Genomic DNA, 13,888 nt, shown 5'->3' with positions numbered 1-13,888 from the left:
TGGAGAGCAGTGACAGGCCTCATCTCATAAAATCCTGTGGTGTGTGGCATGGAACACTCACCTTGAGTGTAAGAAATGCTCTCCTATTTGTTGGAAATGTATATGCAGAAGATGAGATACATGGAGCATCAGTTATTCATGAAGAACTCTTCTCTTGTACCTTCTCTTGTCTGAGAATCTGTCAGGAACATAGAGAGCTGGAAAGACTTCAATACTGAGTATTTTATGTTTTGTCAAGAGAATTTGAGAGAATTACACTGTCCTCACAACTGTATTGAAGAATTCAGATCAGAAAGCAATTAAAGTCCCTACAGTCTGTTTTTAAATATATCTTTTGTCCGTATTTTTTTTTTTTGATGACCCCTCTGTTGAGAGAAAGCTATGCATTTTAAAGTGAAGTTGCTTAGGACTTTTAAATAGCAGGTATGCTTTTGAAGCAACTCTTGAGATGCCTTTAAATGTGTCTTTCAGGAAGGTTCTTAGCAGATTCTCACTTCTAATACTGTAAAATTAAAAAAAAAAAAAAAAAAAAAAAAGGGCAAGAGCAAAGCCAGGGATAATTAATTTCACAGCAGGCATTAAGTAGGACATCTCTGTTGGTGTGGATTAGATTGTCTGGGCACAGAAGTCACAGTTCAGATGTACTGTCTGTACACACTGTAGCAGTCACAGTTCAGATGCCTTTTAATTATGTGGACATAATTATTCTTAGTGGATGATCTTTCTAGTACTTGATCCCCAATATAGTTCTGTGTGTTAAACAACAAGGCTTTGTCATGGTACATAGTTATGTGGGTTTCCTAGATTTCTTTCAGAGAGGTGTGTATTTTCTTAGCTGTACAGTAAGTGTTACTGATGAGTGCTATTCTGTTAACATTTATATTACATTTTTCCCTCTTTACAAAATATGCTTGTCCTTTCATGTTTTTAGGAAAACAATCTATTTAGGTAATACAGAATTAACCATTGTCCTCCTTAAATTAATCTAAATAAGAAACCGGCATAAATTTAACAGACCTGAAGTGTGTGTGCGCGATCTAATGCATCTTCAGATGGACTGCAAGTCTCAAACCTGGCTGGAAGTCTTATCCTCTGACACCAGCCATACCTCTAGGCCATAACATCACTGCTTAGTGCTTGTGTTTTAGAAATAAGTGTGCTGAGGTTCAGAGTAGGCCTCTGATTATTTTTTTTTTTTTTTTAACTTCATTAAATTGAGCTGTGTTGTGGAATTCGGCTTGTTTTGATTTATAAAACTTGAGGTGTTAAACGATGGTGGAAGCTGAGCCAGGGTAATTGGTCTGAACTAAAGCCATGTATGTGTGTTCAGTGCTTTGACAGATTTTGCCTTTCAGAAGATCCATCTTAAATTTTTGCTTGTATATAACATCTGATGCGCTTTGAAATTGTAAGTAGAAGCATTGCAGAAAAAGCCACTTTCCCATCACATTGGGTAAAATACAGAAGGAAAAGGAGCAGAAATGACAGTACATTATGCTGACATCCTGGTGAACACTTTAAAAAAGATTGTCATGCAAAGTTACGAAGAATGAGATGTTCTATATTCCTTGAAACAATTCAGTAGTAAGGCATTATTAAAAAGTAATTATTACATGTGTGGTTGTTGTGATAGTCAAATATTTGAAGTTATTTCATTTTTAATATTTGTTATTCACGCTTCAAGAACGTGTCTAAAATTTGGACTTTATTGAGTTTGTGGATTTTCTCCCTTGAAGTCCATGTATTCGCTGCTTGTTTAGCTGGCTTTAACTGCCTTGTTGACCTACTGCAGAAGTAATGAAAAAAGAACTGTTTCTCTGTGTGAACATTTTAGATTAAATTATCAGAAGAAAATACATAGAGCTGTCAAGTATTCATATTTGAATTGAAAAGTAATCTAGGCTTAAACTGATGATGTGCAAGACCAGTTTACCAGGTGGGTTTTGCTGCAGAATACTAATGTGGCAATGGGAAAGAGCAAAAAAAAAAACCCAAAGCAAACTGTCTATTTATTTATTAGTTTTTAATTTCTGTGCTCAGGGTTTTTGTGCTGAGAGGCCTGGAGTTGGGGGGCTACACAGAGAGTCTTCTGCCTCACATATGTTACTGAGACCAGATAGTGGAATCTTTTCTATCAGTTTCATTATCCAATCATGCCTGTGCTTTAAAGCCCAGCTATCAGGGTTTTGTGTGTCGCTGAGTTTCTTCCCTATGGTAGAAAAAAAGGATGAATGCTCTCATAAGTTCTAAATTGTTACTCTGTTTCTTTAAAATTAAAATCTAGAAAGCAGCTGCTGCTAACAGCAGGAATGGGAAATATTTATGTGATGTTCTCTGTTCTTACAAACTTGCTGTAGGGAATACCTTGAATTTCTGTTCATTTGTAACTAAGCATTACAGACTTTAATGTTAAATCCTCTATTATAATTCTCTGTAATTGACGCTGGTTTTTTCTGGTTAAAGATTAATTTAATGGAAGATTTCTTTCATTCTGAACTCGTCAGATATTGCTTCACAATGTCCCTGTGGTTTTTAGGTTTTTAAGTGCAAAGTTGTTAAAACTCAAGTTTCTTTAATTATCAGGGCACATAGTAAACATCCAGACTTTCAAACAAAAAGTAACATTTTAACATGGAAAGCCACTTTTATAGAAGAAGTTTGGGGGTTTTTTTAAATGTACTTTCTAATTTGTTGTACCATACTTTGCAGTGTACTTACTAAGTTATACTTTCACTCCAGCCAGCCTTGGAAAGCTAAGACTTCTCTAAGGTACTGGCAGAATAACATTCAAACTTTCAGTAGCAGCTGAGCTGTTAGTTGTGCTCAGATTCTGGACCTGTCACGGTTTGAGGCTGGGCCGGCCACTAACGAATGACAGACGCTCTCTACTAACCCCTCTCCCCTCCCAAAAGGGAAAAGGAGAGAGAACAAGGGAGAGAGACTTTACGGTTTGGAAAAGAAAACTAAAACAGCTTTAATGGAACAATAACAATAAAAGAAAAGATAATAATAAGAATAAGGAAAAAAATGAAATATATACAGTATGTACAAATATATACAAAACCAATACCGAACCCAACTCCCCCCCACCCTGATGACAATACGTCACCACCACACCGCAGGGCTGGCACTGGGGCAGTCCCAGGCTGGACTCGGCAGCAGACAGGGACGGGATGCAGGAGCTGGACTCAGGCACTGGATTCAGGGATGCACGGATCAGTCCTCCTCAGATGTCGGCCATCGAAGAAGAGCGAAGGGACGAGACCCTCGTGATCTCTCAGCTTTATACTGAATATGACGTCTATGGGATGGAATACTCTGTTGGTCAGGTTTGGGTCACCTGTCCAGTTCGCTCCTCCCTGTAGGTGCAACCCTTTTCACTCCCGGCACCCCAACATGGAGTACAAGATTTAGCAGTGACCTTGGTCGCCATAAGAACAAGTATAAGCAAGGGCCTCTCTGCATACCATTCCTTGGTACGAACTATAAACATCAGGCCTTATCACTGCTAGGAGTAGTCACTGTCTGGAAAAACATGCTGCTGTTTCAGAAAGTGCTGGTAGTTAGAGGAGACTTAACTGAAAAGTTAAAGCACTAAAACAGAATTAGTTCTGATTTAGCCCAAACCAGGACAGGACCTTACTCTATTGATGGTCTCAGCTGGAAAGAACCAGCTGACTTCAATTCCATACTTCAGCAGCAGTATGGTTTTGTTCATGTAAACAAAGCAAATGTTGATTTAAAAAGACAAAACATACCAACCAACCAAAAAAAAACCCAAAACACAAAACCCCCAAAAACCAGAAAACACTATCCTTCTGAAGGCTGGTTGTATGCATTGGATTAATTAATTTACAGTTCTTTAGTGTTGGAAACAAATGTGACTGAATTAATGGAGCTGTTCACCATGGCTTTCCAATCTGCTCCACAAAGTTGATTCTAAAGGGATGAGACTTCCAATATTTGATCTGGAGAAACAAGCATACAGTGAAGGACTTAGCCTCAATATTGTATTTTTCCTTTTTTCCTCTACCAAAGTATGTGTTGGTCCTTATGCAATTCCAGTATGTGCAGTGGGATGCACCAAGTCAAAAGGCAACATATATGAACCATTTTCTGAGCCATTCCTAAGTAGCTCAAGAGCATCTTATGTGTAGGGTTTTTTTTTTGTCTTTGATTGCAATAGCATATTTACTCATCTCTCTAATGACACTGTCATATGTCAGAGTCTGGGATCCAAAATATTGTTGGAGTCCAACTTTTAAAGAACTTTTTTTGCCAGACAGCTGGCAGATAGGAAAGAGTAGTAAAAAAGGACATTATTTTTTTTTCTCAGCAGAAAAAGTTCTCTGCTTAAGGAATCCTCCAGGCTTAGTTTTCTAGTAAAGGGCAAAGAAATGCCTGCACTGCAGAAGTAGTGGTTTGTTTGGTCAGTCTCAGCATGATACAATGCATACATCATGTTTCTATCTTCTAGCTCTTTCAGGAGTAAAAATTCATTATAACTGACTTACAGACTTTCTTCCCCAAAAGAAGTAAGTTTCATGAAGGTAAGGAACTTTGCTAATGAGGGGTTGTGATTTTTGCACTGCATTTTAAGCCATTGCCTTAAATACAGCTAGCTAGATCCTGTGCAGGGTTCCTATCATGAAACTCTAAAAATAAGCTGATGGCTGGAGACTTACTGTAGTGGTCGTGTAATCAAGTTCCCTAAGTCTTAACTGCTTGTATTGCAAATAAAAGGTAGAGTTTAATGTGTAACTAGGTACCTGTTAGAAATGAAAAATAAAACTATTTAAACTTTGTTATTAGACCAAAATGCCAGCATTACTCTAAAAACAGAAGCATTTTCTAAAGAAATACAGAAAGGTGGCAGCATTCTACTAATGTCAGCTCATATTCAAGTTCATACATAATCAATCAAGACAGTAACATGCTGATTTGAAAATTTATAAAGTGACAATGCCTGTTGCTAGGACATGAACTGGCCAAAAATTCTTACCCATACTTTTTAAAGTGAAATATTCTTCTCTTTCCCCAGCTTTCAAAATGTACTAACAAACCTAGAGGTAAAGTGGTACTTGAAGAGGATTCACTAAAGCCTTTGCCTGAACATTCTTCTAGACTGATCTGTTCTTTTGCCTGCATTCTTCAGGGCTCTTCTAAGTAGCAGTCTTGCTTCTCAGAGCCATTAAGATTTTATTGGTTAGTTTGTTCTTTTCTGAGTTTATTTTAATATAACACATCTAAGTCTTGCTTCGTTCCTTTTCACTTCTATGCTGTTTGTGAACCAGTATTAAATTTTGTAGAACATGTTGTTTACCATGTTCCCAGACATATGCATACACAGATGTAATGATCCATGCTTCATTATAGCCTTATTTCTTCAAATTATAAATTGCACAACGTCTAAAGGCATTGTAACTATATGGTAGTTCTGAAGAAAAAACAAACAAACAAAACATGCCATTTATTGAACTAGATGACCCTAAAGAAATACAAAAAAGTTATCCTTTGTGTCATACAGGCTGGGCAGTTTCCTATGTGGTTTTCAAGAGAAATTATCCATTGCTAAAATAAGATCTAATTTAGTTAACACACTTAAAAATTACTGTGACCTGTCATCTTTGGTTTTTATTTGGAATAGTGCTGATTATTGTATTTTTGTGTCTATTACTTGTGAGCTGTTTTTTTGTTTTTGTTTTGTTTTGTTTTTTTAAAAAAAGGAAGTTCTGTGATTCAGTTCATATCAGTCATAAGTATTGGCAAGTAACAGAAGGGCAAGTTTGTCCCAGGGCCCACACTCTCCAGCAGACTGGAATCATTCTGTACTCAACCATGGTGTAACATTTATCCAGGGTCATTTTCTGTGCTCTGTGTGTCCTAGGCAGAGGAAATGTGGTACACCATTCAGAGTACTTTTGGAGAGTTCTTTGTTAACTGACAATTTGTTGGACTTTTAGATAAAGCTCATGCAGAACTGCCTCAATATTTTTTTTTTGGGGGGGGGGGGGGGTGTGTAAATTCAGAGAGCAAACTGAATAGAAATGTGTTTTGTGTTCTGTTGAATGGTACCCTTCATCAAGAGATTCAAACTCTTGTATGCAAAGCAAAAAGGCATAGTGACCTATACCTCTACTAATTCTAAAACCAAATTTGGCTCTATTTTTCCATATGCTAATAAATGGAAATGAATGTGTGTTTATTACTAGAATTTCTTTGGCTAAGCTGTTTCTTCTGTTATATCTTGTAGGGATTTGTGAATCCATCTTTGATTTACACAGTGAGCTAATTAGGGCAGCTTTAACAAAATGAACAATCTGTTGGCCTTGGATGTAGGGGATGTAATTTGTTAGAACATTTTGGTGTTTTGAATGTATATTCTTAGCAGTTACCGGCCATATGATGACTTACTCACTCTAGCCAGAACTGTGAGGTTTCAAAACTTAGCCTACTCCCTCCCCAGCTGACAAGCTAGGAGAAGGATACAGGGTAGGTGGATACAAACCTCTTTAGGAAACTAAATTTGTAGTTTGCTTGGAATTCTGTGTATTTATCAAGACATGATACTTTCTTTGGTTTTACACATAACTTAAAGTTATATTCTTTTATAAAGCAAATGTAATATTTCTTTTCATTAAAAAAAAGGACAGAAATCTCACCAAGTAGAAGTGTAAAATAACAGAAAAGGGAACATGATCCATTCTGAAAATATAAGGTGGGTTATTAGCTTTAAACCACTTAACTGTTTGTCCAACCCATCTTTAAAGCTTTCTAGTGTAGGACATTCCACAATCGGATATAACAAAGTTCTTTCCAAAGCACTGCTCTCCTTCGATAGTTTTCTTCCTTTTATCCTCCTGCAGTTAAAACCCAGTACTAGTTGCCCTCTTTGCTATGGATGTAAAACCAGTTGCCTTCTGGGAGTTCTTTATGGAGTTGAAGCCTGTTCACAGTCTTCCTTTCTTCAAGTTAAACCACCATAGTTCTTTTCAAATGCATTTATACTGTGAGGTATTTTCCTGAGCATTCTGACAAGATGTGGTACCCAAAACTAACTACTCTGAGCTATCAGGTTTATCAATATTAAGTACGCAGCTGAGTATGTTCACCTTTCTTGCAAGGGTGTGGTCTTGCAATTCATATTCAGCATGTGATGCTTTGTGTAACAAAGTGACAACTATAGAATACTACAGTAATTTGGGTCATTCGTTTAATACAAATACATTTTTTTCACAACAATAAGCAGATATATTACTTTTGTTTCCCTTACCTTCTGTCTTTCAGTACACATTCACCCACAAAAACATACAATTTTTCTTTTGCAAAAGAGAGGGAGTTAAACAAGTAACACAAACTTGTAGTTCCAAATATTATACACAGTAAAATATTTTCATCATAGAGTAAGTTTCATTGCATTATTAGAAATGAAAAACTGTTTGTTCTGGTGATGGGGAATTACTATTTTTTTTTCTACACAACTAAATACTGCCTTCAGATAGAGCAGTGTGTGAATGGCACAGTTGGACTAGTGGAGAATCTTTGTAATGCTAATGATAGTCAAAAGTGGTATGTTTATGCCAGTTTGAAATAAACTTTATAACGCTTGTAACGTAAAACAAGAAAAGAAACATGTGTGTTCACAGCTTAGGAGTGTCTTGTTTAAAGTTCCAGATGTGATCTGATACCAGGTTACTTCTACCTACCTTAATTAAAACTTTGCTTAAACAAGAATGCAGATTAAGCTGTTCTTGGTAACGTATGCTCAGAGCAAGGCTCTGCCCTCGTGGGTTTAGCCAAGCTAAACTCCACTGTTAGCGTATTTGCCTGAGATGCACTGTGGCTACACAGGTAGTTTGATATAGATCTTTCTTTGATAGATCATTTTGATTAAAAAGTCTTAGAATGTATCTTAAAACTTTCAGTATACTGTTTTTGCAGGATAGAATCCTGTGGTTATTAAATTGACACAGAAAATTGTGCTTTGTGTGGGAATGAAAAAACATTGATAAGCAGCTGCCTAGTGTCTGTATTTGTGCACCTTCCTTTTTCATTCAGACCTGTATCCAAGGCATGTTGGTGTGAATAGCTCCTTGCCCTCTTGAAGAGGTTGCACGCTGCTTCAGAAACAAATTCCAATCCTGCAGGAAATCCCTGAAAGCTCTAGAATATCCAGTGCACCTAAGAAGAGAAAGGGATGCACGGGCTAATACTGTAATGCTTTAAAAGGCTAAAGACTGCCTCAAGCCTGCTGTAATCTCTGTTGCTGCTGACTTGTCTCATTATCTGTCTCCGCTTCCTGCTGTCCAAATTAATATTTCAAAAGGAGAGGAGGAATTTCAGCTGAAGTTTTTCTCCATTCTTGTATTTAACTAACCGTAAGCTCAGTTGCACATGCAGTTGAGATGAGTGCCAAAATAGTGTTTTGAAGACGTTAGTATAAAATTTTCCAAGTTGTCTGTTCTGTTGCCGAGTTTTCAGTGTATTTTTAAAAATCTACAGTAATCTGCTTTCAGAATCCTCAGGTATTTTTTCCTTTTGAGTTCAATTTGATACTTGTTCAAGAAAAAAAATGTGAATTAGTCTCCAGTAAACTGTCAAAATAGGGCATAAAGTACTTTCAATGGGGTCATGATACTACAGCAGGTCAAAGAACAAGGTGGCTAAAGAAGCAGGGGTACTGTCACTTAGGAAGAAACTTTCTGATTATTTCAGAAAGCTCTTAGTTATCTTCCATAATAATGTTCCTTGTAAGTCAATTTTGCTATGATTCATCAGGCTTTATTGTAAACATCATTCCAAACATTTAGATGCTGCTAGTAATTTTGTCTAACTTCAGATATCATGAGATTTACTTTTTAGAACTATATTTACACCTTTTGAAAACCATGCCTTTGCAGACTAACTTAAAATGTGCAGTTATGATGCATTCCTTAGTACGGTCATCATTTTCTGAAGACCTCCTGAAGTCTCCTCCACAATTATAAACAGAGAAATTATTTGGTTACTCTCATATGTCATTTCAAATTAGAAGCTGCTACAATTCCAATTTGCAATTGTATAATTGGAAAGTTATTTTATATGAAATGTGCTTGTCATTATGTGAAAAAACTTAAACATGAATCCAACTCCCCTGCAGTAACTTCTAGTAAATATTAATCTGTATTTAGGGCCTGTTCAGGCACCAAGATTTTGTGTCCTCTCTAGCCAGACGGCAGTCACGTAGTCACAACCAAATTACATGAGCAATTCTGATACAAAAGAACATAATGGTCTGATAAAAGACACATTTCTTCTCTAATACTGCTACTTCCAGTATTCCCTGAGCCTCAAGCCAGTAAATGCAATCACAAAGGAATGCCTAATATATAAACTCCAATACATCTTAGGCCCAGCACCCTGGATATTTGCAAGAATGGGATGATTCTGTTATTTAATCGATACTTGGTAAAAGATAGTTGAGTGTGTAAAGAGGAAATTTACCATTAGAAACTGCAAGGCTTCTGTAAAAGTCTAGTTCACTTGTAATTCTGAATGAGCCTATGCTCTCCTCTTTACTCTGGTTCTTTATTTGCTTGTTTGCTTTTCCTCCTTTACCTAAATACAAGATTAAAAAAGGACTTTCACCTTTTATTTTAAATACACATTACGTTCACGCCCCAGACTTGTCCATGCCAGTAGATAACTACACCAAGTTAATACTTGCTGTTATGTCCTGATGGTGAACATCACAGGTATGAGAAGTGAATCACTAAATTGGTTCTTTATATATAATTCACCCTGCTGGACACAGTATTATATCTACATTCATTTATCTATTGCGCCTTTTAATGCTATTCACACTTCATTTTTATATGAGAATGCTCAAAACACAAAGTTAACAACTGAACTGTTGAATTGTTAACACCTCAATTTTACCTGTACAGAGGGAAACCATGGATTTCTTTTTTGAGTCAGGAAGATAAAAACTAACTTTTCAGAACAAGGAGATAAAAACTAATGCTCTCTTAAGATACGTATAGTCTCTTACATCTACCTTTCTGTATCATGAATCCTAAAAAATAAAACAAAGAAATGGCTTCCATCTTCTCTGTGTGTCATCTTTTTTCAGACCGTTGATAATATGCAATTTACTTTTGTGTGATTCTGCAATAAACTGCATTTTTTAATTTTCAAGTTCTGCCTCAAAACTTTGTGTGTCCAATTTATGTCTATTTCACTCTTACAAAGTAAAAAAACCAGCTGAGATGCTCTTCTAAATATGTATCTACACCTTCTTTCCTTCCTGTACATTTATTTTGCTGACAGCTATATGTAACAAAAATATCTGTAGCTTATGGAGACATGAGTTTATACTGGTTGGAATTGCTAAATTTAGGCATATTTAAAAACAATGCTACCCTTCAAATGTTTCAAATATCCTTCGTTGAAACAGCTTCCCAAACATTCAGGCTCCACGGCAGCCATATGGACGTGTGTTAGCATATGAGGTTTAGAGAGTGAGCGCTGTCATACAGCTCTCTGTACTTTGATTCAGTTAATGCACGTAACTGGATCGGTACCCTTTTGAAAAGTATCTTTAAGAAGATAAATAGCAAATACAACTTTGAGTAGTAAACATGAAAGGTTTTTGTTATCTGTAAACAAAATTATTGTATCAGGACTGTTTCTACTTTTCCAGCCATCCAATTTAAAAAAAAAAAAAAAGTACTCTTGTCACATTGGTTTGGCATTGTCTGTTACACCTGTTCTCTATCGCACTTTCTACACTTTGACTTTCACTACACTTGCTGACTAGTTGAGAAACTACTTCACGAACGGTCACATTCCATACAGTAACAAGTTGCTTTGCTGGATCCATTTTCCTTGTGGTTTTGTTTTTTGTGTGTTTTTTTTGTTGTGTGGATTTTTTTTTTTAAACTGAAAAAATGCACAGTCATTTCTACTCTCTTTTAGGATTTGTAGTGTAGAAAACACTACGCCTTATTCTGCAAGGAAGAAACAATGCTGTCTCCGTCAAACTGGCATGACCTCAGATGTTGTTTCTTCAGCTGCCGGCTGAGAGTTTGTACCTGTCTGTGCTACTGGCACCACCACTGCATCCTTGACGTCCGAGGCCTGAGTGCACGAAGAGTTCTCCAGTTTTTTGGCGGTGTCTGGGCAGTTCTGAACAAAGATCACTCTGTTGTAGGCTTTCAACCTGCGCCACAGCTGAACATAAACCTTACACTGCACGTACATGAAGACCAGGCCCCCCGTGAATCCAATGGCTACCACAACGAGTTTTGTCCAAAATGGCCATTCAAGGACACCTTTGAAATAAAATGTTAATATTTAATACCATTGTTATATATTGAATATCAAGTACCGAGTTTCAGTAAAATATTTTGAAAAGAAGCCACTTGGTAGGAATTCCCAGGTATGTACATGCTATTGGGGCAGTTCTGGCCCAAGTGGAAAACAGCAGCAGTTTCCTATCCCATAGGCCAGCCAAGAAACTACGTCTGCCTCCCACTTTTAACTGACTTCACCACAGTTTGGTTAAATAAGAAATAGAAGGCTGTTCTCACAAAGGAAGCATAATGCTTGACACAGTCAAAACCAAAAGAGTTTGCAGTTCTTCAATAATATCCCCATATTGAATAGCTTGCTTAAGCAAAAATACAAGTACCAAAACTGACATAACTGGATACCTAGAAATATTATGCACAGCTTCAACAACAACTGCTCGTTTGGTGTTTTTTTCAATCATGCTAAAGCATGACACTGTTCAGGGTACCTGGAACAACAACATTTACAATATTATCACCTGGTCCTAGCTTCATCCTGAAGCCAGGGTATAGTAAAAAAAGCTAGTGGAAAGGGCTCTTACCTCCTGCATCAGAAAACATTCTGAATAGGTTTGTTGGTCCTATATGAAAGGTCTTTGAGTAACATTTTGCTCACTGAGTGTAGTAGTCAAGGTGCCTTGCAGATGCTGTATTCAACCACAGGTGATATATCAAAACAGCTTGGTGATATTTGTGAGTTTTACTCAAGTTTTACACAGGGAAGACATTTTTTGCCACAGGCAGGAAAGCAATCTGGATTCATTTAGGACTTGGCAGAAGAGCTTCAGTGAGAAGCCAGTCTCAACTCCTAGACCTGGTAACCTGGACTCCTCAAAAGCAGCCAGCTGTGTGTCTCATGAATCTAAGTATCCCCTTTACTCTTAAGCACACAGAAACTGTGCTTTTTTAATTAAATAAACAGAGTCCAAAGAATATTAATTACTGGAAAAGCACACAAAATGTTTGAAGTACCTGTAGTTTTCCCTGTCATGGTAACTCTTTAGTAGTACTTAGAAATGGTAACAATGAATTAAGGGATGGTGCTAGCCAATTAATTTTTTTTTTTTTTTTTTTTTTTTAAGTTGCAGCAAAATGAAAGCATTGAAAGGCTATGTAAATCACTTTGTGTGTCCCTAACCACCATTACTCTGGTTAGTTGAACTTGCCAGGGACAAATCCTTTTATATTTGTTAAATTTGTTCACAAAACGTTTGTTGTACCTTTCTTCAATCCCCTGCTCCTTGGACAAAAGGAAATAACAAAGAACACTTTGCTAAGGTGTTATATCCAGTGATGTGTTTTTTCTTTTTTTTTTCCCCCTTTAATAACTGTTTTTAAAAATCACCTTCTCTTTCTTGCTCTTAATTATGAAAACAGTATGGTTTGCATCTGATTAAGCCCCATCAGTGGGTAATGATGCTTAGAACCAGCTGGAGTACTGAGCTCAGAAGAAAGAAGCTGGATAAAAGGCTCAGCTTTCCTTCAGCGTTTCTTCCACTTCTTAGCAGTATAGGTGTGCTGCTGCTTCTTCCAAGGTAATACAGGAAACATTTTGTTTTGCTTAACTGGTACAGCACAGTGAATTTTTTTACCTTTCAGTATATTCCAGGATTGCTATATTTTCACAGACTTAAGCTTTATTAGGAGAGACAAAGCTCAAGTAAGCCTAGACCTGTTTCTTCAAGCAGAGCAAATTTATGTGAAACTTGATTCCCTACCATTGGTGCCTTGTAAGTTCTAGAATATTTTAAATATATTTTAAATTGTCCTTTCTATAGACCAGCAACAGGTTTACCAATTAAGAGGTTTACACTTTTATTTATTTGCATCATATGCTTTTGTAAGGAGAAAAAAAACAAAACACCCTTTACATATTTTGAGAGATACATTTGAAAAAGGGATTTTTAAGCTCACACAATATTATCAAACAGTACTAGTATTATTCAGGGCTTTCAGTTTTTCTCCTCAAAATAAGTTTATAAAGTGTTTTTCTTCAGTGTTCGCTGTCTTTTTTCCAGCATTTCTCATTTAAACAGAGATAACGGAGAGAAAAGCAAACTATATATATGTCTCTTTCCACCCCCCGCAAAATACACGTTTGATTTTGTAAATGTACCCCCCCCCCCCCCGCCCCCAAGACTTCTCTTCACAAACACTTTTTTTTTTTTCATGTTGTAACTAGCTCCAAGGCATCTCTTTGCCCATTTTTTAGTGTGGAGAATCATCCGTTACATTTGGCAAGCACTGAATTCTATACAAATGGTAAATACTTTTTGAGCCTACCAGTGTTAATTAATGTGATTCTTATGCATTCTATATAACAACAAAAAATCATGTTGGCTGTTTCGTTGTGTAAGTTCAGCTAATCCACAGACGTACCTTTTCCCTTTTTAATGAGTAGGGTGATATAGTTGTACTCATAAATAGAAGTTCAAAGTCATTCCTAGTCCTGTCCTCAGGGCCGGGTTTTTTGAGATGAAAAACAGGGTTACCCACTTAGAAAGAATGCAAAACAAGGCTTTGTAGTATACATTTGTCTGTGACTTACTGAGGCTTGT

General features: G+C 36.7%; 1 protein-coding gene across 2 annotated transcripts in view; it reads right to left on the bottom strand.

Annotated features, from left to right (window-relative positions):
- Positions 1 to 11,016: 11,016 nt before the first annotated feature.
- Positions 11,017 to 13,888, bottom strand: part of MARCHF1 (membrane associated ring-CH-type finger 1) — a 96,281-nt gene continuing 93,409 nt past the window's right edge. For both annotated transcript variants that reach the window (XM_086464419.1, XM_009960948.1), the window contains one exon: positions 11,017 to 11,312. In XM_086464419.1, the coding sequence (XP_086320545.1) occupies positions 11,017 to 11,312 (296 nt within the window). The remainder of the gene's footprint in view (positions 11,313 to 13,888) is intronic.

This window comes from Leptosomus discolor, chromosome 4, assembly GCF_034619465.1.
Source record: "Leptosomus discolor isolate bLepDis1 chromosome 4, bLepDis1.hap2, whole genome shotgun sequence".
Taxonomy (NCBI): domain Eukaryota; kingdom Metazoa; phylum Chordata; class Aves; order Leptosomiformes; family Leptosomidae; genus Leptosomus; species Leptosomus discolor.
Note: the sequence above shows the minus strand (reverse complement) of the source record. Positions and strands in the feature narration are given on the sequence as shown.